Below are 24,233 nucleotides of genomic sequence, written 5' to 3' on the forward strand. Positions count from 1 at the left end.
TTTGAGGGCCCCCCAAATTACTCTTGCGCAAGTTCCCCCAAACCCTAGGGCTACCACTACCCTTAGACTCTCCTTTCTGACCACCCCAACTAGTCGCCCAAAGTCTCAGGAGGAGGCAGTCAAGCAAGGGAACGCTCATGCTGCTGCTGCTGCTACTACTACTGCTTACAACTCCTCTCCTCCATCTTATTGGCAGCTCTCCAAGTTGCATTAGTTTTTTGTTCCACCCCCAATTTTCATCCATACAAGTAGACCTTTGTTCCTGAGCAGGCTATAGCTTCTACACCTGACTGGGAGAGTGTTTCAGGTCACAATATCTTGAGTACCCCTCCTCTCAGGTTGGCTGCTGACAGGACAGAGCCTCTTGCCACTTCCACAGCCAACTCCTGCTGCTCCACTCTGCAGTTCTCCCCTGGATTCAGCCACCACCTCTTTCCCCCTCTTTCTCTCGCATGGACCCCATTTCTTTATCTTGGAACTTCAATGTGGTGAGGGTATCTCCCAACTATTCCATCTTCAGTAATTCCAAACTAGGACACACTGTTGTGCCACAATAAGTAAATTAATGAACAAATTAAAGGATCCTCCAAGGATTCTGAGGGGTTATAATTCTAATGCATTTCTCCATTGTGTGTGATTAGATCAATACTGGAATAACAGCTGTGATGTGTGAGCCCATACAGTCCTTGTCACAGGCCTGACTTCTCTTTCAATTCTGCCACATCTCTGTCAGAATGTGAGTCCAGAGTGGGTCTTGAGCTGATGACTGGAATTGAGATGTTGGCTAGGGATTCAGCCCCAAAGAGGAAACTGCAGGAAGACCAGTTGTACCAGCCACGGAATCTCCTTTCAGCAATAAGCCAGAGCAAGTCAAGTGATAATCCCTGACTGTTATTAAATTTTCTAGGTCAGTTTTGTTTGCATTGCTGATCTGAGTAAGCAGGAGACCTGCTAAACTGCAGATTACCGTTAAGCAATGCAGGAGAACCAGGTTTCTTTCTGACACATTTTGACCTTCCTTGCCCCACTTCTCCTCTGCTTCACTGCACTCGGCCTTTCCCACACCCCAACCCACACAAGGCCCTTTCCCCTTGAATTGGAAGAAGCAGGTGTGGCACCAGCATATATTGACTACAGGATAGGATGACTGTGTAAGAGCACAAGCAATTTACATTGAGGTACAGATGCATATGTGCCTTGATGTTAAGTGTGACATCAGGAAGCAATTGTGTTCAATGAAAAAGAAGGCAGAGTGGCCCAAATCCTACACGATGACAACTATTTGCAGTCTAAAATTTTCTCCCTAGGGTAAGACCAGTCATAAATGGATAGAGTACAAGATTGTTGTTTCCAACTGTTCACTCCAACAGAGATTCTGAGTTGTGTTCAATTAAGTCCTACTCAGAGAAGATCTAGTAAAATTAATGAACCTAAGTTAGTCATGCCCATTAATTTCAGTGGGTCTCCTTTGAGTAGGACTAGCGTTGAATACCACCTACTGCGTTGTAATTATTGAATCAATCATACATCCACAGTAATTGCTAGTGGAGATTATCAGAAATACCACTGCATTTGTGGTGATAAGGAATGCTATTACTTATATGGAACCTGCATCAACATTGCTTTTGGCTTTGGCAGCAGTTCCTCACTTTCTCCTAATACCACAGCAGAAGTGGAAAATGGAGTCTACTGTTCTTTCTATGTTTTGGTTTTTCCATTGTAGAAACTGTTGCTGTTTCATTGATGTTTTCAGTGTAAGTGGGACACCAGGGGAGGCTCCGAGAGCAACAGAGATACTGAAATGTGTAGGTATGAGATATTATTTTAATAAATGGAAGATGCCTCTTAGACCTGGCTCATGTGCTCACTGGGCTGGTGCCACTCTTTTTTTTTTTTAATTATTACTTTTCCAAAAACAAGAATCGAGAAACAAGAAGAAAAATCATACAAAACAGTACAGATTCCAAATTATATAGCATATGTAAAAAAAAAAAACAGGAGTACAAACGTCTAGAAGAGCAGATGTACAAGAATTGCAGTGAAATCATTATCATCCCTCCAGAGCAGACCATGTGTGAGGGGCGGTCTCCTCTGTCACCTAGGACCATTCACATATTCAATAAAGGGAAACTTTAAGAAAACTATCTGTGTCTGACATTCCCTGAGACTTTTTAACCAAACTAGTTAATTTTTCAGATAGCACAAGAGTCCAGACTCTTCCATACCAAGAGTTCAATGAAATACCTTCCAGCTTTCACTATTTTGGGCTATTTCCAAAGCTGGTGCCACTCTTCACCTGGTGGACAAGCGAAGATGACCTCCTCCCCAACAGAATGCACATAATGTCATGTTTGAGATGGGAGCTGCACCCAGAGATCTCTGTATGCGAGATTCTACATACACACCCTCAGCAAAAGAGGGGAAAGATTAGAGTTTCTTGTATAGAGTGCTCTGTGTTATAAGTGCATAGTAGATAGGCAAGGGCATGTTCTTTCCTCCACCATGTGCTGAGTGCTCAGTACTGATGATCTCCGTAATCTGAGAATGCTGGTGGTCTTATGGGAACGGAAACCTAAAAGAACTCCCCCATTACAAGACATAGGAGAGAACTTTTCCATCATCCTTCATTTGTCATTTCCTGATCAAACTCCAAGGAGGCACAGTCTGAAAACATGGCTGGTAATGGCTGGTCAGAGTGTGTTGCTTTCTTGCAACTCCAGCCCAGCCAGGTCCTCATTGTCTCTCAGTAGTATACAGAAAGGGAAGCAGTTAAGTGGTGACCAGTGTGTAACCTAGGCAGTGAGTATGTTATTATATCCAGCAGGGGGAGTTCCTTCTGTGTTATTTTATTCCTATATTTCCATGTTAGTGTGCACAGTCCTGCTTCCTCATGGATTTTTCAACTATAGTTTGAGCTACTGTGTTTAATTCTTCTGCCTCTGCCTGCAACGTGGCACAACAGAGGCATGTCAAGTTCACCTTACTGACACCTGAACCCAAGGGGAATTGTCTCTTTATTTGTTAGTTCTATTAGAAATGTGCCAACAAATTTTTTTGCCTGGTGAAATCTTGTCTCTGTTCCAGGAAATGCAGCTGTGAAATCCATTGTGGGCAGCTGAGCTTCCTGAAAAAGTGCATTCCAGAGCTACAAAGCCATCTTGCCAACTGTCCCTGGGAATTTCTCTCCAGTGAATCTTCCCTGGGGAAATTAGCCCTTTTTGTTTACTTAAAATACTTCAGATCCGACATCTGCAAGAGTACAGAGAAACAAAGTAGCTCAAGTTTTATTGCTGCCTTGTAGAAATTAAAATGCTGCCCCCCATCTCATATGAGCACAATAACAAGAGTAAATTAAATAATGAGGATTTGACCAGGATATTATTTAATGTTTTGTCCCTTAGGAAGCTGCCTTATAGCAGGTCAGATTATTTGTCCATTTCTTCCAGAATTGTTTACACTGTCTGGCAGTGGCTCTCCCAGGGCTCAGACAAAGGCCTTAACTTTCACTTGTTACCGGATACCCTTTTAGCAAGAGATGCAGAGATTGAACCTGGTCCTTCTGCTTGCAAAACATGTGCTCTAAAGAAGGACTGAGCTAAGTCTTTCTTTACTTCCTCCCCTGTACAACTGTGCCTGTGGAAATCAGGAGACTCTTTATCAGGCTCCCTGGAATGCAGCTGATGAGCTGCTAAGCTGCCTCTGCGCACCTCCTGGAAAATTGCAAGTAGCACTTCTGTCCCTGAGACATTTGCATAGTGGAGGCAGGCAGCCTTGGAATTTTTGTTCCCATTTAGTTTTTGCTGTAGGGAAATCTAAGAAGTTTCATGTCTAATAAACTTGATTTTTCCTTGGGCAGGACTTTTTTCATCACTTGATGACAGCCATATCCAGCAGTGGCTTGCACATGTGAATGAACTCTGACAGATTGAATGCTACTGATACAATTTTCAAATCAGGTGTTGTCAGCTCAAACGTCATATATTTCAGCTGTGACAGTTCACACATTAGTCTGAAGACCAAACTAGATACAACAATGGAAATGTGAATTCATTTCTACTGTCTTTACAAATAGCAATTCTGGGGCTGGGGGATCTGAATCAGCACTGTGGCATAGAGAGGGGAGGAGGAATTTACCTGTGTTGTTTTCCCACTGAAAATCCCTCAAACTGTCCCCCCCCATGTCTGTATATTTTTCCAGCTGGGGCAAACAGCTTTGTGGGTGGGGCAGTTCTCAGCAGAAAAATGATACAATGGGAAATACTTACTTTCTGTCCTCCCATATCATGGTCTTGATCTGTATCAGGATTTCCCAGGCTCATAGGCTGCAGGGGCGAGCCCCGCATTTTTTTGCCCAATACATTCTTTTATAAAAAATAAATAATTAAATTTATTACACAAAAAAATTGTCTGCCCTGCTACTTTTTTGGTGCCTCCCCTGAACTTTTAGGCTGGTTATGAGAATAGGGCTCCCTGCAACTGCTATTTGCAAAAAAACAGAAATGCATTCACACATCTCTGTTATCACATCTAGTTTGGGCCTAAAGCGTTGAGGAATTGTTTCCCAAGAACTGATGCAGCTTAAAATGTAATATAACCTATCAGATATTTTTCCATAAAGATCATGTCCTGCACCCTCTCTATTTACAGTTTGCTATAGTTGAATTTGTGTTCCTACCTTCTTTTCATAAATGTGACAATCAGACAGAAGACACCTCTCAGTAACTTAGCAATCTTCAACCATTTCAGATGTAGAACTCACATTTACCCCCAACCCTTAATATAGACCAACTTTTCATTTGTTACCATATGTGTCTGACATTCTCCCACCCCTGGCCTTTTCTTTCTCTTCCTCCCCCCCCCGCCCCCTACCCCTTTCCTTAAAAAGAACACTTTTTAAAAAAATGTGTGATACTAATGGGCAACCCACTAGCTGAAGATTTGTGTCTTAAGTCATGACCTCTTTCTGGATAATTTTAGAATCTTTGTAGAGTGTGTAGTAGTAGTAGTAGTAGCAGCAGCAGCAGTAATAATAATAATAGTACTTTATTTTGCATCCACATGCTCTAATTCTCCCATAAATGTGCTGTTTTCTTTAAAAAGGGTGACAATCGGCTGCTGGTGCAATGTGGACTATTTACTGAACTAGCAATGTAGTAAATTGCTACTAATGCAGAAAATTCTGATTTGAATTGCTTATTAGATTGAGGACAACTTTACAAAGCAGGGAAAAAGTCCAGCTGTTGAACAAACAAGAGACACATTGTTAGCCGTGCATGAACTTTTATCCTCCAAGTTATTCTGTGGCGACAGACGAATGCTTTTTCTCTCCTCTTTCTGTACATGTGTCAGTCCAGCTGAACAACCAAGATCTGGAACTCATCCCATCACCTTTAGATGAAGAACAGTGCCTTGCTAGTTCTGCTGTGAGCCCTCAGAGGAAATGGCAGTTTGCCATTAAAAATATTCTTGTACTCTAACCAAAACAAAAACAAGACAACCAATATTAGATTATGTCCTTTATTAAAATGTCTCTGACAAAAAAACCCACTTACGTTTCATATAACTTGACTTGCTAAATAAATACACAACTCTGACAGGAATCTAGTTAACAGAATAATTCAGTGTACGGCTGATTAAAGCTGGGGACAGGCAATAATTTCTCAGGGGGCTGAAAGTGGTTTTGAGGTCTTCACCTGCCACACAGTGTACACCACAGATTTCTTTTGCCATCCTGCCACCCCTGGTCAAACAGCTTGGCAGGTCTTTGAAACAATATAAAAGCTTGACAGACCTGTTTCCAGAGGCAGAAGTGAGGCGAGTTTACGTAGCACAAGTAGCTATCCCTCTTTCAAGCTACCTTCAACTCTGAAAAACTATTGTATATTGTATCTGAAAAACTAGCCTAAATGTGCTATTCCACCTGCTTTTCTTCTAACTGCACGTTGTGAACTCACCTCATCTTCAGTTGCTAATATCTTTAGATAATATGCGTACTCGAATGGAGCCAGTACAAAAATACCCACATGTGTTGCTTGTGCGTGACTAAAAGCAAAGTTGGGCAGGGCACCTGTACCTTTAATGATTGTGCAGACTAGAATGACTGGCTGCACTTGTCCAAATTCCATATTTTCCAAAGCTGTTAAAGGTACAGGGATCCTGCACCCATGATAATAGACAATATTGTCCTGTAATCACTCTGGTGCCTAGTAAGTAACACCTGAATGCTGGTGTAGCTTAGTTGACAAGAGCACAACAGCAATGTTGATGTTTGGGGGTGGGATTAGGATGGTGCATAGGGTAGATTACTCTTTGCCAGCGTCCACTAGTGGAGAGGAGCACTAGTGGTAGTTGAGGCTCTGTTGTGATGGATGCCCCAGCTGCACCCTAGGGTGCAGAAAGGTCCTGCTGGTGGTTGTCCTGTCAGTAGTGGCAGGCAGGAAGCCTCCTGAATTGGGTGTTTTGCAGATGGGATGTCATAGTTTTTAGACCTGCTGGATCCAAAGCCCTATGGATCTCCTGAGGGGCCTGATGTACAGTGAGAAAAGAGGAAAAAACCTCCCACCTGCCCACCCACTTTGCTTTGACTGGTGTGAGGTGGCAAGGCTTAGGGTGTGGAGGTAGATCCCTTCCTTAGGATTGCTCTGTAAGAGACTGTAGAACAAATTAGGAAGTCCTCTGCCATGACCCATAATGGATTCTTAGGCAAGTCACTTCTTTCAAGTCATAGTCTGCCTACCAACCTACCTTACATAGTTGTTAACACTGCTACATGTGTATCCCAAGATTCCTCCAAGGAGTGCAAGGTAACAAACATGGTTTCCCCTAGGCTAGGCCAAGAGAGAGTGGCTGGCCAAAGGTCACCCAGTGAGCTTCCTGGATGAGTGGGGTTTTGCACCAAATGTAATTTATGTTAAATGCTTTTTTATTATTATTGAAATGAAAATGAAAATACAACATATGTTAACTAAAAAGGAAAGAAACAAATGCATTAAATAAAATACATGTGTAACAGATTTGCTCTGTTCAGGGCAGAAGTCTAAGCGTGCTGTCTGTGTAGCAGGCTGGAGGCCTGACAGTTAAGCTGCAACCTTTAGATCTCACTGAGACAGATGCTATGCAAAAGGGGAGAGAGTTAGCCCCCCACCACACAGAATTAGCATACAGAAAAATTAGGATTCAGGAACAAGTCTTCAGACAGATAAGATCAGTTAACACATTTCCTTTATTATAAAAGAAAATCAATATGAAATGAAAATAAAAGCAGATCTAAAATTCTGATATATAGCATAGATATAACACACTGATGCAACCCATTTGATACAGAGTGAGAATTGCTCTTTAATTACCTGAATCTTCAAGGCTATCTAGGCAAGCAAGCCAAGTATGAGCCTTCTCGGGGAAGACTTGCTTGATACTGAAATGCAGGAATATTTACACTAAATTTTCCTTTGGAGATCACAAATTAATGAAGCATTCTTAACTTAATTAATGCTTATCGCAATTGTCAGAGAAAAATTAATGATTCTAAAATATAACAAGATGGTACATTCCTCAATATATCTGAATACATGAAAGAAATACAATAAATTTCAGCTGCAGAATAACATATGAAATCTCTTAGACATGGGAAGATATCTGGTATGCACCTGAACATACAAAGGAATTGTCAGTGCAGGAATGTTTTTCAATTGTTTATACAAACAATTGTCCTATTAAGTGGAACCGCTTAACAATTTGTTGTTGTTATGTGCCTTCAAGTTGATCATGACTTATGGCGACACTATGAGTCATCGACCTCCAGTAGCATCTGTTATAAACCACCCTGTTCAGATCTTCCTTTACGGAATCAATCCATCTCTTGTTTGGTCTTCCTCTTTTTCTACTCCCTTCTGTTTTCCCAGCATTATTGTCTTTTCTAGTGAATCATGTCTTCTCATTATGTGTCCAAAGTGTGATAACCTCAGTTTCATCATTTTAGCTTCTAGTGATAGTTCTGGTTTAATTCGTTCTAACACCCAATTATTTGTCTTTTTTGCAATCCATGGTATGCACAAAACTCTCCTCCAACACCACATTTCAAATGAGTTGGTTTTTCTCTTACCCGCTTTTTTCACTGTCCAACTTTCATATCCATACATAGAGATTGGGAATACCATGGTCTGAATGATCCTGACTTTAGTGTTCAGTGATACATCTTTGCATTTGAGGACCTTTTCTAGTTCTGTCATAGCTATCCTCCCCAGTCCTAGTCTTCTTCTGCTTTCTTGACTATTGTCTCCATTTTGGTTAATGACTGTGCCAAGGTATTGATAATCCTTGACAAGTTCAATGTCTTCATTGTCAACTTTAAAGATACATAAATCTTATGTTGTGATTGCTTTACTTTAGTCTTTGTCAGTTCAGCTGTAGTCCTGCTTTTGTGCTTTCTTCTTTAACTTTCATCAGCATTCATTTTCAATTCATTACTGGTTTCTGCTAGTAGTATGGTATCATCAGCATATTTTAAATTATCTTAAATTATTGATATTTCTCCCTCAGCTTGAAGGCTATGGTATTCACACCTCCTTCATCTTGGTCCAGTCCTACATTCCGTACAATATTTCTCCCTCTCCTTGAAGTTTATGATTTTATGACTTGAGACTTTCTAGTGTGGCACCAAAATTGTTCTGGTTCATATCAGGTGTCATGATGATGAGGTTCTCAGACATAGACAAAGGGATGCCTATTCTCTGTGTATCAGATTTAATTGTGCCCCATATGGTTGAGGGTAATTATGAATATTAGCTCTAAATTTTCCATTATCTCTAGTTCCAGCTGGGTTAGAAGTGGAAATATTTGCCACACATAATATTACATTTACTATATTAACTAAGATAATATATAAGGATACTTACTCTCATGATAATCCTGTCCCTGTACTGAACTCCTGTAAAAATTTCTGTTCTGGTTTGTCTAACCAACAAAAACCACCTAGTGTACATATAAGAGAACCAGAAAAACTTGGGTAGACATCATGTTATTTTACCATAACCTGTTTACCATAAAATCTAACATCCATATGAATTTAAGAACCTTATAATTGAATTCCTTGACCCCAAAATCATACATTTAGACCCCAGAATGACATCTGTAAGTGTTCTAGGAGTCGAAATCGGTTCAGTTATAATTTGTTGGCAGCCATTTTGGAAGATGGTGTCTAGAAAATCTGTTCCAGACTATGGTGATGGCTACCGAATTTTGTCTGGTTCTCTTACAGAGCTTGGAAAAGTTACTTTTTTGAACTACAACTCCCATCAGCCCCAGCCACTGGATTGGGCTGATGGGAGTTGTAGTTCAAAAAAGTAACTTTTCCAAGCTCTGCTCTTACATGCATACTAGGTAGTTGTGTTGGTTAGACAAATCAGAACAAAAATTTTAATGGGACTTCATTAAAGAGACTCGATTATAATATTTTTGGTTCCACATTCACTTTTCTATATATTTATTTGCTAGTCCTCTTTTTTCCTTTAGATAATATTCCATATCCTGTTGAACCAGTCTAAAGCTACAAGTGGCTTAGGCTGTTTCCATTTTTTTGCAATTTCAATTTTTGCCATTGTTAAAAGAGTCGTGACTATTTCCAAATCTATATTCAAACTGTATCCTTCAAATGATTTAACAGCATAAGGATGGTGCAGTAACAAATACCCCGTCATTTTGTGTATTTGATTTAGCGTAGTAATCCAATATATCTGTATTTTTGAGAATTCCAGAATATGTGTAAACAATCAGTTTCAGTACTGACACATCTCCAGCATTCGTCTATTGCTGTTTAATATATTTTGGAGGTCCTGTGTAGAGTAAGATACCATTGCTACTGGATCTTAGAATGATTTTCTTTTAATATGTAATGATCGATCTTTGGAGGATGTTATTCCATATCCATGTCCATTTGTCTATTTCCAATGTGTTGCAAGTTTTTGGGCTGTTTCATTACTAATGTCTTCTTTACATTTTTTTTGTTTCTGTGATAAGTACATAAATTAAATTAAATTAAATTAAATTTACATTTACATATATCTTCCCATTTAAATGAAAAACTTTGAATACTCAAAAGCATTATATTCATGCTATTATTATTAATGTGTAGGAATAATTTTAAAATACTCTCTGTCTTTGGATCGCTTCACACATTATAGAACATCAAACCTAAATTTGTCACCAAATACTACATTGAAGAGCTGATTCTGGCTCCCTCATGAGGGTTTCTGTATTATACACATGCTTGCAAACATATGTTGGTCACGTTTACATGTTACATTTTAAGGTGTCCACTTTTAAAAATGTGAAGTGTTCCATTGCTTGTTTATGATAACAGGAAATTTTTTACTTTTATTTATGTTTCACCCCCATCTCCCCACTCTCTGCTCTATGTAATACCTTGCCTGGAAAACTTGAAAGTTTGCTTATTACTTAGTGACATTTTGGTTGGTCCTAATTAAGGTATTGCCAACCTGTCGATTTAGGAATCTTATTATTTTAATTAGGTCCAGTCTAAGGATTTCTGCCCAGGAGAGAATAGGAAGGGCTGGTGGTAAATTTGTATCGTATGCCTTGGCAACAGAAAGGAAATTAAATAATGAAGATCGTATGCCATTGATTCATCCACACTCACTCAACACTAGTCATGCCATTTATAATTCAAAATACAGATATGGAAATTTTGGGGTGCACAGTTCTTGCAGTGCAGATATTTACAGAGAGAACTGCAGAATCCAAGTCTACTTTTGTATACAGTATCATGAAACTGGACAGATTCCACTCCGTACTTAGCGAACAGGTGCCTAATACCCTCTGTCTTATGATATCTGGCAAGTACTCTTAGAAGATGTGATGACTTAGAGCTGGTGTGTGCCTAACAATGATCATATGGAGTCCACTAGTACAAGCCATAATGTGTAGCACCAGCCTTCAAATCATTCTGGCGTAAAGACATCCCATTCCACTGTCAGCTGCCTCCCATATCTTGTACAAGAACTCTCTTTTCCAGGTATCAGAATGATATGATAGCTTTGCATCACATGTTATGGCCACAGTGATGGGGGTAAGTTATTACATGGAGAGCATTTCCAGCTGGATAGATATAAAAAAGGATTAAGTAGATTCATGGAGGACCAGTATTTCAAGGGCTATTAGCTGTGATAGGTAAAAGGAGCCTCCATGTTAACCTGACTACCAGATGCTGGAGACAAACAACATTTAGCTGGGGCTGTCATCTTCATGCTACATGTACAAATTCTTCAAGGGCATCTGGCTGGCTATTGGTGGAAACGGAATTCTGGGCAAGATACAGCAAGGCAGTAGCTATCTTAACTAAATTAGAAAGAATGAACTTTTAGGCTAATAAAACATTTGTAGTTTACTTTATTCTGACTATCTATGCTCCCAGACTATTGTGGTGTTCGGAAATATAGTTTCCTACATGGAAGTCACTGCACAAACAGGTTTGTCCTTGGGCTTCTTTAGTAATTGGAATAATCCATTGCAGGGAAAGATGGCATTTCCTTTCTCTTGCTTGTTTTTGTGGAGGTTTCCAGAGAGCATCACTGGAGAAAGAGCTTTTACTTTCGTGCCCTGCTTGTGGGCTTCCCAAGAGGCATTTGGGTGACCACTCTGGCAAACGCTAAACAAACTAGATAATCTGTTTGGTCTGACCCAGCAGGACTCTTCTGAAATGTAGAATAAAACAGAAGCAGCAAGTTTACAGGTTAGGATAGAGGTCGAAATGTGAGGTATAAATAAATATATATATAAACAGAAATAAAACATCCCCCCTGTCAAAGAATTGTCCCTCTGGGGTCTCTTACTCTCAGCACCCCAAGGGGGGTTCTTTGCTTCCGAGAACAGTCCCAACTCCTTTGGGTCTCTGCTTCCCAGGCAAAAACGTTCCCTCCTTCAGGAGTAATTAATTAGTAGTACTGCCACCACCCTCCTTCCTTCGGGTTCCTTTCTCTGAGAGAAGGAGTCTCAGAGGCCTTTGTGAATACTGACGAGATTACCCTCATTAGTAAAGGTAACTAGTAGCGTTCAGCAATCAAGGACTAGATTTAGAATCTTTAGTTCCAAGCCAATACACACCATTTATAACAAGATAGTTCATTTAAAAGTAAATGAGATGGTATATACAAAAGAGAACAACAGTTTGATTCTTAAAGTTAATCACCCTCAGGCGGGCTACACAAGGTCCATTGGCATAACAAAGAAATATTCAATACAGACAAAGAAAACAACAAAGCTATATCCAAGTTGCGCTCCTATACTTACAGCAGAGTTGCCTGGTTCCCGAACGGCTTTCTCTGTCACACTTCAGCGAGTCCAGGTAGATGGAAAAAGGGAACTAACTTGAGAGATCATCCTTCCTTTTTTATGGAGTTTAACAGTCACCAAGGAGGGGGGAAAGCAAATAGACATATTCCGCCCCTGCCGGGATCTAGTCCTTTGAAGTCTTTGAAGATAAGGGAGCTAGACAGCATCACCCAGGGGTCCTGATCTACAACATCCCCTCTTCCTGACTTCTAATCTCAGGAAGCCGATAAGGGATAACAGCTATGGATCAGTTGCATCTTCTTGCAAGGTTGCAAATTGAATGAATGAATGAATGAATGAATAACTTTATTACGGTCATAGACCAGCATAGGTTGCAAATTGTCTGTCTGACACTGAGCTCCGGATTTCCCCCAGTAGGGAGTCCTAGGGAACCACAGGCTCCCAGAATTCTCTCTGGTTGATCCATTTCAGCTTGACCAAAGTTAGCTATTCTTGACACCCCCTTGCAAAATTATGTGGATCAAAGGGCAGCAGCAATGCTCTGAATACAACATTCCCTTTGATCTAAAAGGATGTGACATAATGGTCTTATAAATGCAATAAGTTATTTATAGCTTTGAGAATACAGTTTTCTGTTGTGTAGAGGTTATAACTGCAGTTCGTTAGAATCAAAGTGGTAACAGAATTCTTAAACCAAATTCATTTGTATTGAAAATAAAATTGCTGATATCATGATGCCATTGTATAAATCTACGATGTGGCCGCATTTGGAATACTGTGTACAGTTCTGGTCTCCTCACCTCGAAAAGGATATTATAGAGCTGGAAAAGGTTCAGAAAAGGGCTACCAGAATGACCAAGGGGATGGAGCGACTCCCCTATGAGGAAAGGTTGCAGCATTTGGGGTTTTTTAGTTTAAAGAAAAGGTGAGTCAGAGGCAACATGATAGAAGTGTATGAAATCATGCACGGCATGGAAAAAGTGAATAGAGAAAAGTTTTTCTCTCTCCCTCTGGTAACACTAGAACTCATGGACATTCAATAAAGCTGAATGTTGGAAGATTCAGGACAGACAAAAGAAAGTATTTCTTCACGCAGCACATAGTTAAACTGTGGAATTTGCTCCCTCAAAAGGCAGTGATGGCCACCAGCGTGGATGGCTTTAAAAGAAGATTTAAAATAAGGCAGATTATGGATGATAAGGCTTTCAATGGCTACTAGCCGTGATGGCTGTGCTCTGCCACCCTAGTCAGAGGCAGCATGCTTCTGAAAACCAGTTGCCAGTAGCCGCAGGAGGGGTGAGTGTTCTTGCACTCAGGTCCTGCTTGCGGGCTTCCCCCAGGCACCTGGTTGGCCACTGTGAGAACAGGATGCTGGACTAGATGGGCCACGGGCCTGATCCAGCAGGTTCTTCTGATGTTCTTATTAACTTTTCAGATTCGATTGAACAGCCGAGGACTTATCTATTCTGTGGGCTTGCTGCTGGCATCAGTTTTTGTTACTGTAAGTATATCATCCTTTTCTTCTGAACTTTTAAGACAGTGACAAATGGTGAAATAAAACTTTACCCCCATTTGCTTTGGCATGTATAAAATTTGGTACACTTGTGGAACATAGCATGCACTATGATAAATGTAATGGGTGATTCATAGGAAGCATCTGTTGAAAACCTTTATCGCCCAGAAGGTCTGTTTGTTTGGACCAAATGGTGACTATACAAAGTGATGAATGATTTCTAGGAGGGAGTTGGTGGAGAGAAAAAGGTTCAAGCTGGTCCTTAGATAGACGTAGGTCAGCTCTATGTCCGTGTGCAAACTTTTTATGTGCCTCTAGGAAAACATTTCTCCTTGTCTATTTGTAGGTGTTCGGTGTTCACTTGAACAAATGGAAGCTGGATAAGAAGCTGGGGTGCGTCTGCCTTTCCCTGTATGGCGTCTTCTTGTGTTTCTCCATTATGACAGAATTTAATGTTTTCACTTTTGTGAATTTGCCTATGTGCAGAGATCACTGATCATGTGGACGGACTGCTGAGAGGCAATTTTCTTCTGTACCTGTGCAATATGAAACATGGTCGGCATCTCTAAGCAGTGCAGGTGCCCCCATGAAGGCCATGAAGTACACTTCCTTACTGTTCACTGGGTCCTCTTCCTGTTTTGGTTTAGTCTCTTTCTAAGCCACTCCTTCACGCATACAGGCACAAACCTGGAAACCTCCTGCATTGATGTGAAGATCTACAAACTCAGATACCCTGAACAGTGACTTGTAGTCTACGTGAACTAACGTCGACCTGGCACTGAGCCAGAGAAACTGAACTGCTACAGTTTCTTCATTTTTAACTTATTTGAAGACTAATCTAATTTATGAACTGAGACTATAGCTAGGATACAAAGAAGAGGGTACATTGTGTTGGGTGCTTTTTGAGGAAAATAGAAGGAATCTATTTTATTCTGTTTTTCCCTAGACAAGCTCTCTTGCAGCTTCCTTACCTTTCTGAGTGCTCAGATTCATATGGATGATCCAGAAGTCGTAAATGGCGCTCTGGGAGCTGAGTTCCAGGTACTTGTTAATAGGAATGGACCTTGTACTTTTTAAAGAAAACATGGAGATGGTACAGGAAGTGATGCATCACTCAAAGGAATTTGAGAGGAACCCTAACTGAATGCACAGTATAGAGCTGAACATTGCTACTGTTTTATTCTTAGTATCAGAATTTGATTGCTAAGTTGTTTGTTGTATTTCCAAGCAATAGTTTTAGGTCTACCAACTCTGGAAGGCTAACAAGGTGGAGTCCTGGTTTTTAACTGTCAGTAATCTGAAATGCAAGGTCAGAAAAAGCCTGGACTGACCTTTTTGTGATTTCTCAATATTTCTAGTTTCTGTTGCACTTTTAGATTGAAAAGTGCTTTACAACCCTTACCTTCTTTGTCCAGATGAGAATTCTGTGAGGTAAGTCACTCATATTCCCATAAGGAATTTCTTTCAAATGGTAGAACTGAGGCTGAGAGACAATGATGTGCCAAAAGTCAATGAGAAGTTCGTGGCTGAGCTAAGGTTTGAACCAAAGTAGTCTGGGTGCACATCAGAACTCCAGCTACTGGATTATCTAGCTGGTCTCAGTGTACTGGAGACTGGGAAGTGGGGAAAGGGTGTGTAAAGTTACCTTATTAATTGAGAGGGGAACATAAGCACATGGCACACAATTTTTAAAACGTTAGTTGTAGACACTGGTTTCTGAAAGGCATATTTTGCACAAATTGCTGATGTTATCATTTCCCATATCTGCAAAGGATACACTGGAACTGGGTAGGTTTTTTTCTCTTACAGATGTGTCTGGCACAATCCACTGGGAAGTTCACCTGTGCAAGCCCCATTTCAGGAGCCCTTCCTAGTGAATTCTGTCTTCTACCTGATACAAAACTGTTTAGAATTTTTTCTATGTCCTCTTTGAGGGGGTGAGGGTGAGAATGGCACTTCAGAAACTGCATATTTAGTAGCTGAGCTGGTTGTGAAAGATTTGCCATTCAACTTTGTATTGACCCTACTGTCTTTAGTGCAATACTGCACTCTGTTCATATTGCAAATGCGTTGCCCCTTGGTAGAGACACACATCACCGTAATAGTTTCATAGTTTTCCTGCTAGGCCTGTGTTTGAGGTATGTTTTGTCTATGTTACCAACAAAGGTCATTATTAACAGAGAAACAGCAATCCTGAAGTGTTGGGGATAAAAGCAAGTTAAGGAGTAAAAACCTATCTACCCACTGATTTTCACTTTTACACTTGATTATTTTAAAATGAATTTCCTTGGGAAGATAGTGTGAAATAATATTTTCTAATTTGCAATCTCCCTTTATCCTAGCAAATTGCTTTCTCTTATGATGACACTGAGTCCCTAGTAGTTGTTGAAATTTTCCTTGTTCCTTGTAGCCTCATACATGGCTCATCAGTGGCCAGCCTGGTAGAATAAATGCTATACTTTGATAGAGAATAGAGGAGTTGATTCATTTCCCCTCCACCCCCATCTCTCTCTCTTTGACAAACACACACATACTTTTTGGTGTTTGCAGTTCTGTGTCAAACAATTGTTCAAGCTGTACAGTCTTATACTAGTTTATGACTAACATTCTGACATCTATCATGAGATAATCCCATTGCTTTAGACCAGTGGTTTTCCAATGTCTACCTTAGGTGGTAGTGGTGGGAATCCACATTAGCTTATCTGTTGATGAACCCCTGAGCATCTGCCATGGGAACTATGTGTGCTGCAGAGGATTTTGGATTCTGGGACATGTTCTAAGATGCACACTCTCTTCATATGAGGAACTAGTCAGGCCTTCAAGAGGCAGTGCTGCCTAGAATAGACCCAACACTTCCCAGCAGCTGTAAGTTGCAGGGGAACATCAGTAATGGAGATGGAATTTGTACTCCTGATAAGCATCTGAGGATCCCCAGGATTCTCTACAGCACAGTTTGAAAAGCTTTGCTTTTGTCATCTTTGTAATTCCTTCTCAGTGGTGTTTTAATTAAATAAATAATAGAGGCCATTCGGCATACTTCCTTTAATCAAGTATTTTAGCACCCAGAAATACATTTACATTTTTAATATAATTAATTACACCTTCCTTGATTGTACAATAGATTGTATTTGGACAACCAGTTCACATCAGGATCTACTAAAGCAGGGTCTCTTTCAAGTATTTGTAGGGCAGCTCCAGTGGAGCCAGTTGGATTTATTTCTATGAAATAGCCTTTATCTACCCTGTGGTACAACACAGTATTAACTGCATCAAAGGGACCTTTCATGTTGGAGGGAATCAAATACTATAGGAGCTCTGTAGCATTGAATGTCCATTACCAGCGCAACAGATGTGCATTATGAAAGCCAGTCTGAGCCAATTTGATTAAAGTTGGGGAGGATGCATATTGCATGTCAGGTCCAGGAAAGGACCTTGAGTGACCATTCCTAAATTCAGACCTGGAGTGTGTATGCTCCAGTTCAACATCTCTGAGGTCAGTTGCAGGAGCTGAAGTTGGAGCCTGATGTGCAATAAGGAGAAGGTTCTGCTCTATAGATCAGACAATAGTACTGAAGGCCAGACTCCCTAGTCTTTTATATCAGTCCTGGACAATCCAGAGGCTTCTTACAATGAGCTAATTGCAAGGTCTGAGGCTGCATAACAATATTTCCTGTTGGGTCTGAAGAGGATTCTAAGGCTTGAGTGCATACAGCCCCAGGTAGCTTTCTAGGTTGAGTCCTACCCTCACCCCATGACAATGTGGAATCCTTGACAGTGTGGATCCAGCCAGAATTCAGTGCATGGTGAAATGTGTGTGTATCTGAATGAGAGATTGCTTCACCCTGCATCACTCAGTTTTGATTCACTTTATGGTAGTAAAGTCTATGTAGATTTGAATTGCTAGCTGAAGCATGTTGATGTATTCACACAACGCATGTTCAGCTCTACAGGGATCCATTCAACCCACATTCTGAACATACCAATTGGATGGTGTTAATTGTTCCTTATTGCTAGGTTTTAGAAAGACTTGCATCCCTACTGCATCTTGACAATACAGTATTCAGAACACTAGATGAATATAGGTGACCAACTATCAAGTGGTAGCTTACTATGATGTATATGTAACAACTTGATAACACTGATTATGTGTATTGTACTCCCAAGTGGCGAAGATAATTTTAACATTCTTTCTGCTTCTCCATATTGAGCTGAAGTGTGATAAAATTCTCAATACTTGGTAGGATTGTACAGATTACCAGCTGGTGGTAGCATACACATTATAGTGAGTTACCACTTGGCATATGGTGGATTGTATCATTTAGGGGACAATCTGGAGACTGTTACTCATGCATAAGTCCTGCTCAAATGAGTGGATTGTAAATAAGGCTGAGCCAAAACTATTAATACAGTTTCATTTTCATAATTTATGGAATATGCTTCTGTCAACAGTCTCTTGATATTTTTGTTATTTTTTTGCCCAAAGTAACCACAACATAACAGGTTCAGTTTGGACTGGAGATGTTTCCTTGATGAGCATGTTTTGTTTGTTTCCAAACTAAAATTAATGGAATAATCTTCTGAAGCAGACTTGAGCAGGTTTGGTATAAAATGTGTTTTTAAAGTAACATTGAATGGCCTTGCTAACAGCTACAGCCATGGAATCACTGCATATCAAGGCAGACACAACAGAATTCCCTGTGCACAAAAAATGTTTTCATAGTTTTGATCTTGGGTATTATTTCAAACAGTTCTAGGGAATGACATCTGCCCTGTGACACATAGCTTGATAGAATCCAGTTTTGAACACATTTTTATGTAGACTGAGCAGCAGGGTCAGCTCTGTTAGCCATGAGTGTAAGAGCTCAAGGAGTGGTGAAAACACAGTGTTGGCTGCTATCAAAGAGAATGCTGTCTTGCAGTGTACGGGGTGGGGTGTGATTGTTGTTAAATATATGTAAATAAGCATGGAATTTCTAACTGAAAATGCACTAGTGTTTGGCTGTTGGCTTGGGTTTGGCATTCCTTATAACTGTGTACCCAAGGATTTATACTGTTTAGGTCAATGGACATGCCTTGCATATTTTCTCTGATAGGTGAAACAGGAAATATTTGTCAATTTGAAGTATACAGACCTCTAAGAAAGATTTAAAATATTATTAAAGATTGTCTGTAAGCTCAACTGTAAGAGCTAGTGAGCACTGAGGAGGCTTCACAAGTACAGGCTCACAAGCTGCTATCCCTTGTGACTATCACGAGCTGGCCCCAACCATTGCACTGGGGGAACAATGTAGGTTAGAACTACCATGCCATACATCACCATCATTATCAAACGCAATATGGCATAAAATAAAGATGGGGAATCTGTGGCCCTCCAGATGTATTCGGACTCGAATTCTCATCGGCCCCAGTGAGCATGACTAGTTGTCAGGGATGCTGGGAGTTGTAGTCCAGCAGGTTCTACAGGTTCCCCATCCATAGCATAGAATCAACAGAGACATATATCCTCCTAACCCAATCCAAGAACAATACAAAGTTGATGCTTTGTTTCCTGGATGTCCACTGGATGCTCAGAGAATTAATCTGGACTGGGTAAGAACTGGGTGCAAGATATTGCCTTGGCCCAAGGCAATAACATCAACTGTTGCCATGGACTATGGCAGGAATGGATAGCCTGCAGGCTTAGAAATGTGGCTCTTGGCCTCTGGCAGTTCAGACCTCTGGCAAGAGCAATCTGTCCCTCTCCCAGCAGAGGGGTGTGTCTGTATGGCAAATGGAAAAGAGGTGACCCTGCTCACTACTGGCCTTGGCCCTGCTTCAGTCCGCTTGCAGCTCCTGACAGATAATTCCAAAGGAAATGTGGCTCTCAACGGGGGGTGGGGAAGGTTGCCCACTCCTGCAGTAGGGCCTCAGAGCCTGCTTCGGTCTTCTTCACACCACCAAAAAGGCGATGCCCTGTTTTGTGTGGAGAATATTGGCAGGATTGTTTCAATTACCCTACAGCCTGATCTTGTAGATGTTTATTCAAAAGGAAATACGGCTCATTTCAGTGGTACTGTAAGATTGCTGTGTTAGCGTAGTAACTTGCCAAATAGAGAATAGCAGATTTAGCACTTTTAGATGCTCTCCCAGAACATTCCGATTATTCATTGTAGCTACAGAAAATAATGACTATTAAGATGAAAGCAAAACGTTTGACTTCGCAGTTTTCCGTACAGATATGTGTGCTAATGAATGCACTTTCTTTTTAATTGTTCTCAATGGACAAGTGATTGTAATACAGAAAATATTTTTGTTCATTTGTATCAAAGTGAGTCAATGCTTGGCATGTGCATAAAATATGACTTAAGGTGGATGTAGACATGGAGCAGAATGAGGCCGAAATGAGGAAGCAGAATCCTAAGGAGGCAGAAATACATTGTCAGGCCTCAACATCAGCCATGCCCCAAAGAGGCAGGTTCCATGAATGGGAGAGAGGAACTGGCTGTTGAGATAAGTGAGACAGAAGCAAGTGGACAGTCCAAAACTGGCAGGGGTCAAGTTCTAGAGCTGGAACGTAGAAAAGGAAGAGGAATGTAAGAGGATTCTTTTATTTTTATTTGTTATTATGTGATTTATATCCTGCCCAGAGCTTGGAAAAGTTACTTTTTTGAACTACAACTCCCATCAGCCCAATCAAGTGGCCATGCTGGCTGGGGCTGATGGGAGTTGTAGTTCAAAAAAGTAACTTTTCCAAGCTGTGATCCTGCCCTTCCTCCCAGCAGGACCCCGGGGCGGCAAACAAAAGCACTAAAAACACTTTAAAACATCATAAAAACAGATTTTAACACATATTAAAACAAAACAACTTTACAAACATTTTTTAAAAAACTTTGAAGACATCTTTAAAAACAGTTAAAAAACATATTGTTTTTTTTTTTAAAAAGAGTTAGGACCCCTCCAAATGACCTGTTTATTGAGTATTCATCCTGATTTGCTTGTGGAGTGTTTACACATATTCCCATTAGTCATTAATTCAACCCACACTTTTCAATGCATTTCCCCATCAATTTCCAAACTGCAAAAAGCCCGGTCCTTTTAAAAAGCAATTTGTTGTGCTAAAGCAACAGAGCCCTTTAATCCACTTTAACTGCCCAAATCTAAAGTTCCGGTATGCACTGGAATCCCTCCCCCTAAATACTGTCAGTCTCTAGACCAGCCTTTCCCAACCGGTGTGTCTCCAGATGTTGTTGGACCACAGTTCCCATCTTTCCTGACCATTGGCAATGCTGGCTGAGGCTGATGGGAGTTGTGGTCCAACAACATCTGGAGGCACACTGGTTGGGAAAGGCTGCTCTAGACAGTGTGGAAAAAATGGATTAGAGTATATCCACTAGAACCTCAAATTTTAATCCACTTTTGAATTAATGGAGGAATAGTAGAAGCCTCTCCTAAAATGGGAGGGACCACATTTGCCCTATTTCGTACCTGGTTGTCAACATCATCTTGCATGCAAGTCACTCATAACCAGCGAGCTAAACTTTTAGCTTTGATCCAGCTCTAGCTTCATAAAACTTTCACATATAACAATTAATGGGCCTTGGAGGACAACAAATTTCCTTATCTACATCATAGACGCTTTAAGCCAGTTCAGTGAGGGCTGGATGAACAACATAGTGCCAGTGCATATCCAGACACAGATATGCATTATTGTATACGTGGAAGTCGGCTACTATATTCTCTTTGTGAGTTTGGGAGCTTCACTGTGTGTTTGAGCTAAACTTTAGTTTTCAGATGAATGTTTTCTTAATATTCTAGATACCAAATTGTAAGTCATTGATGCTTATCCCATGGTCCCAGCATGTTTAATGGAATAAAAAAGATAGTGATAGCTGTTGCTTCAAAGTTAAGGCCATGAAAGCAAGGAAGATGTCTTTCTTTGTTAATGTAGTTTCCAACACCTCCACAGGTAGTGACTGATAAAATATAGGCTGCCTTCTCTTGATTTTTCAAAAAACCCTATACAGAATTCTGTGTAGTAATTAGCATGAAACCTACCTTTAGACCAGCTTTTCCCAACCTTTGGGTCCCCAGATGTTGCTGGACTACAGTTCCCATAATTCCTGACCATTGGCTATGTTGGCTGGGCTGGCTGGCTGGGCTGGGTTGGATGGGAGCTGTAGTCCAACAGCATCTGGGGATCCAAAGGTTGGGAAAGGCTGCTGTAGGTTGTCCAACTGGAATGTCTTCATTATGTTATTAAAGATAATATTTATTTTATTTATTTATAATATTTCTGTCCTACCCTTCATCATAAATGATCTCAGGGTGGGTAAAAATAATTTAAAATACAGTAATAACCCGAGTTAATGAAGTTAACTGCTTTACTTCTTTAATAGAAACTTTGGTACCAGAGGTAAAAATAACATGGTATGAAAAGGGATAGGTTCCTACACCACACAAAAAAAGAGCCACATATTTTAGCAAACTTTTTATTCAAAACTAACAATACTCATGTCTGAAATGAAACAACCAGGTCAGGTAAGCTTCCATACAGACCACTTGAAGGCTTCTTCCCAAATGCATCCAGGGATGCCTGCCTGGCCTTTTTTCTTTTATCATGTAGCATCTTACTATAGTAATCTAAAGCTTTGAGCACAGTTCTCCTCTCCGTACATTCGAGCAGGCAGGCAAGGAGAAGCCACAACCACCACCTCCTGTTCTTGTTCTCGTTTTCGTTCTCTCTCTCTCTCTCTCTCCCCCACGGCTCAAGCAGGTGCGTCTGCACTTCCAGGGCACCTGAAGCACTGTTTACTGTAGAGGTGCCTGCACCACCTGCCATGGAACGCCATTCCAGCCACACGTTAGAGAGCTGCCTGCAGCAGCCGCAGTCCAGTAGACAAGGAGCCACATTCTAACTATGTGTGCCCCCACCCCACCCTCTGTACCCAAAAAAGACTGTTAAAAGGACCTCCTTTCCTGGAAGATTTGTTAATTGAGGTATTACCATACAATAAAAAAAAGAAACAGACACATACAGTTAGAAGAGTAAAATTCCCAATATATTTTTTATCTGTTCCAGTGCAGGCCCAATAAAAATCATACTTCAAATGCCTGGTAGAAGAGAAAGATCTTCAGCTGGTGTCAAAAGATGGATAATGGCATCAGCTGAACCTTGGAGGAGACAGTGTTACAAAACCAGGGTGCCGTTGCTGAAATGGCCCTCCGATGTATCACTGTTACTCTGACGTCATTACCAGGAGGGACTCTCCATCTGATCCAAAGTCCAGGCAGGACAGTATAGGGAGAGGTATTCCTTCAGGTAACTGAATCCTGAGTCTCACATAGCTCATGAATAGGGTTGCCAGGCTCAGAGCCTGAGACTGATCCTGTATTTTTAGGAGAAGAGAAAGTCAGCCAAGTGCAGGTGTTCTTACAACACTGTAATGGGCAAAACCACAAGGTGGAATTCTCCCTTCCCCCTGCACAACTTTTAAAGATACAGAAGACGGTTCGGAGGCCGGGCCTGGCAACCAAGGGGTCTTCTGTATCTTTAAAAGTCGTGCAGGGGGAAGGGAGAATTCCACCTTGTGGTTTTTCCCATTACAGGGTTGCAAGAACACCTGTACTTGGCTGACTTTCTCTTCTCCTAAAGATACAGGATCAGTCTCAGGCCCTGAACCTGGCAACCCTACTCATGAAGGAGAGCCCAGCCTTAGGCATGATGGCCAAGGTGAGCTCCAGGTTTTAGGGGTCCTTCAACAATGTGTCCTCTGGTGTGTGAACCAAGCCAGTGTTTCTGTGGAGCACTGTGGGAAATAATAATAAATTTACATTTATATCTCACTGTTACTCCAGTGAGCTCAACATGGTTCTTCCCCTCCCAATTTAACCTCATACCAGTGAGGTAAGTCAGGTCAAGAAACAAGAAGTAGCTTAAGATAACTGAATAACCTTCATGGCTGTGTGCGGATTTGAACCTGGGTCTCCCTGGTCTCAGTCCAACACTTTTACCATAACAGCTGGAATTTAAAGGAGGTGAGGGCTCTAGCAGCTGGTGCCCTAGCAGCTGCCCTAGAGTGCCAGATTCTGACAGTAGGCCTGGTGAGGACTCTGGTTCAAATCCCAGAGTCCTTGACAACTAGCGCCTTCAAATCTGGCTTCCCACAGCTAAAAACCCATGACAGCTAATTGCTGCATATTAGCACCTTTGATGTATGATGTGGCCTTGGGGAATGATAGAAGAAAAATGCATGGGAACACAGGCTCTGAATGTATCCATGCCTTCTGTTTCCATTTTTTTGTGGTGTGGTTTATCCTTCATTAACTATGTTCTGTCTTTCATGCATTACAAGTGCAAACTGAGTTCCTCCTCTTGGGACTGTGAGTTGTCCTGTGGTTCAGGTTATTCCCCCCTTTTTCATTAATGCTGATTATG

The 24,233-nt window shown here is 40.9% G+C and overlaps 1 protein-coding gene across 5 annotated transcripts in view; it reads left to right on the top strand.

Annotated features, from left to right (window-relative positions):
• The window catches only part of SLC24A3 (solute carrier family 24 member 3), a 221,458-nt gene extending 203,228 nt beyond the window's left edge, over positions 1–18,230 (top strand). For 4 of the 5 annotated variants that reach the window (XM_061587765.1, XM_061587745.1, XM_061587770.1 and 1 more), the window contains exons 16-17: positions 13,742–13,807; positions 14,166–18,229. In XM_061587765.1, the coding sequence (XP_061443749.1) occupies positions 13,742–13,807; positions 14,166–14,315 (216 nt within the window). In that variant the 3' untranslated portion in view covers positions 14,316–18,229. Of the gene's footprint in view, positions 1–13,741; positions 13,808–14,165 lie in introns of all 5 variants that reach the window. The other variant, XM_061587741.1, reaches the window with a different exon arrangement.
• Positions 18,231–24,233: the final 6,003 nt, after the last annotated feature.

The sequence above is a fragment of the Rhineura floridana genome, chromosome 1 (assembly GCF_030035675.1).
Source record: "Rhineura floridana isolate rRhiFlo1 chromosome 1, rRhiFlo1.hap2, whole genome shotgun sequence".
NCBI lineage: Eukaryota > Metazoa > Chordata > Lepidosauria > Squamata > Rhineuridae > Rhineura > Rhineura floridana.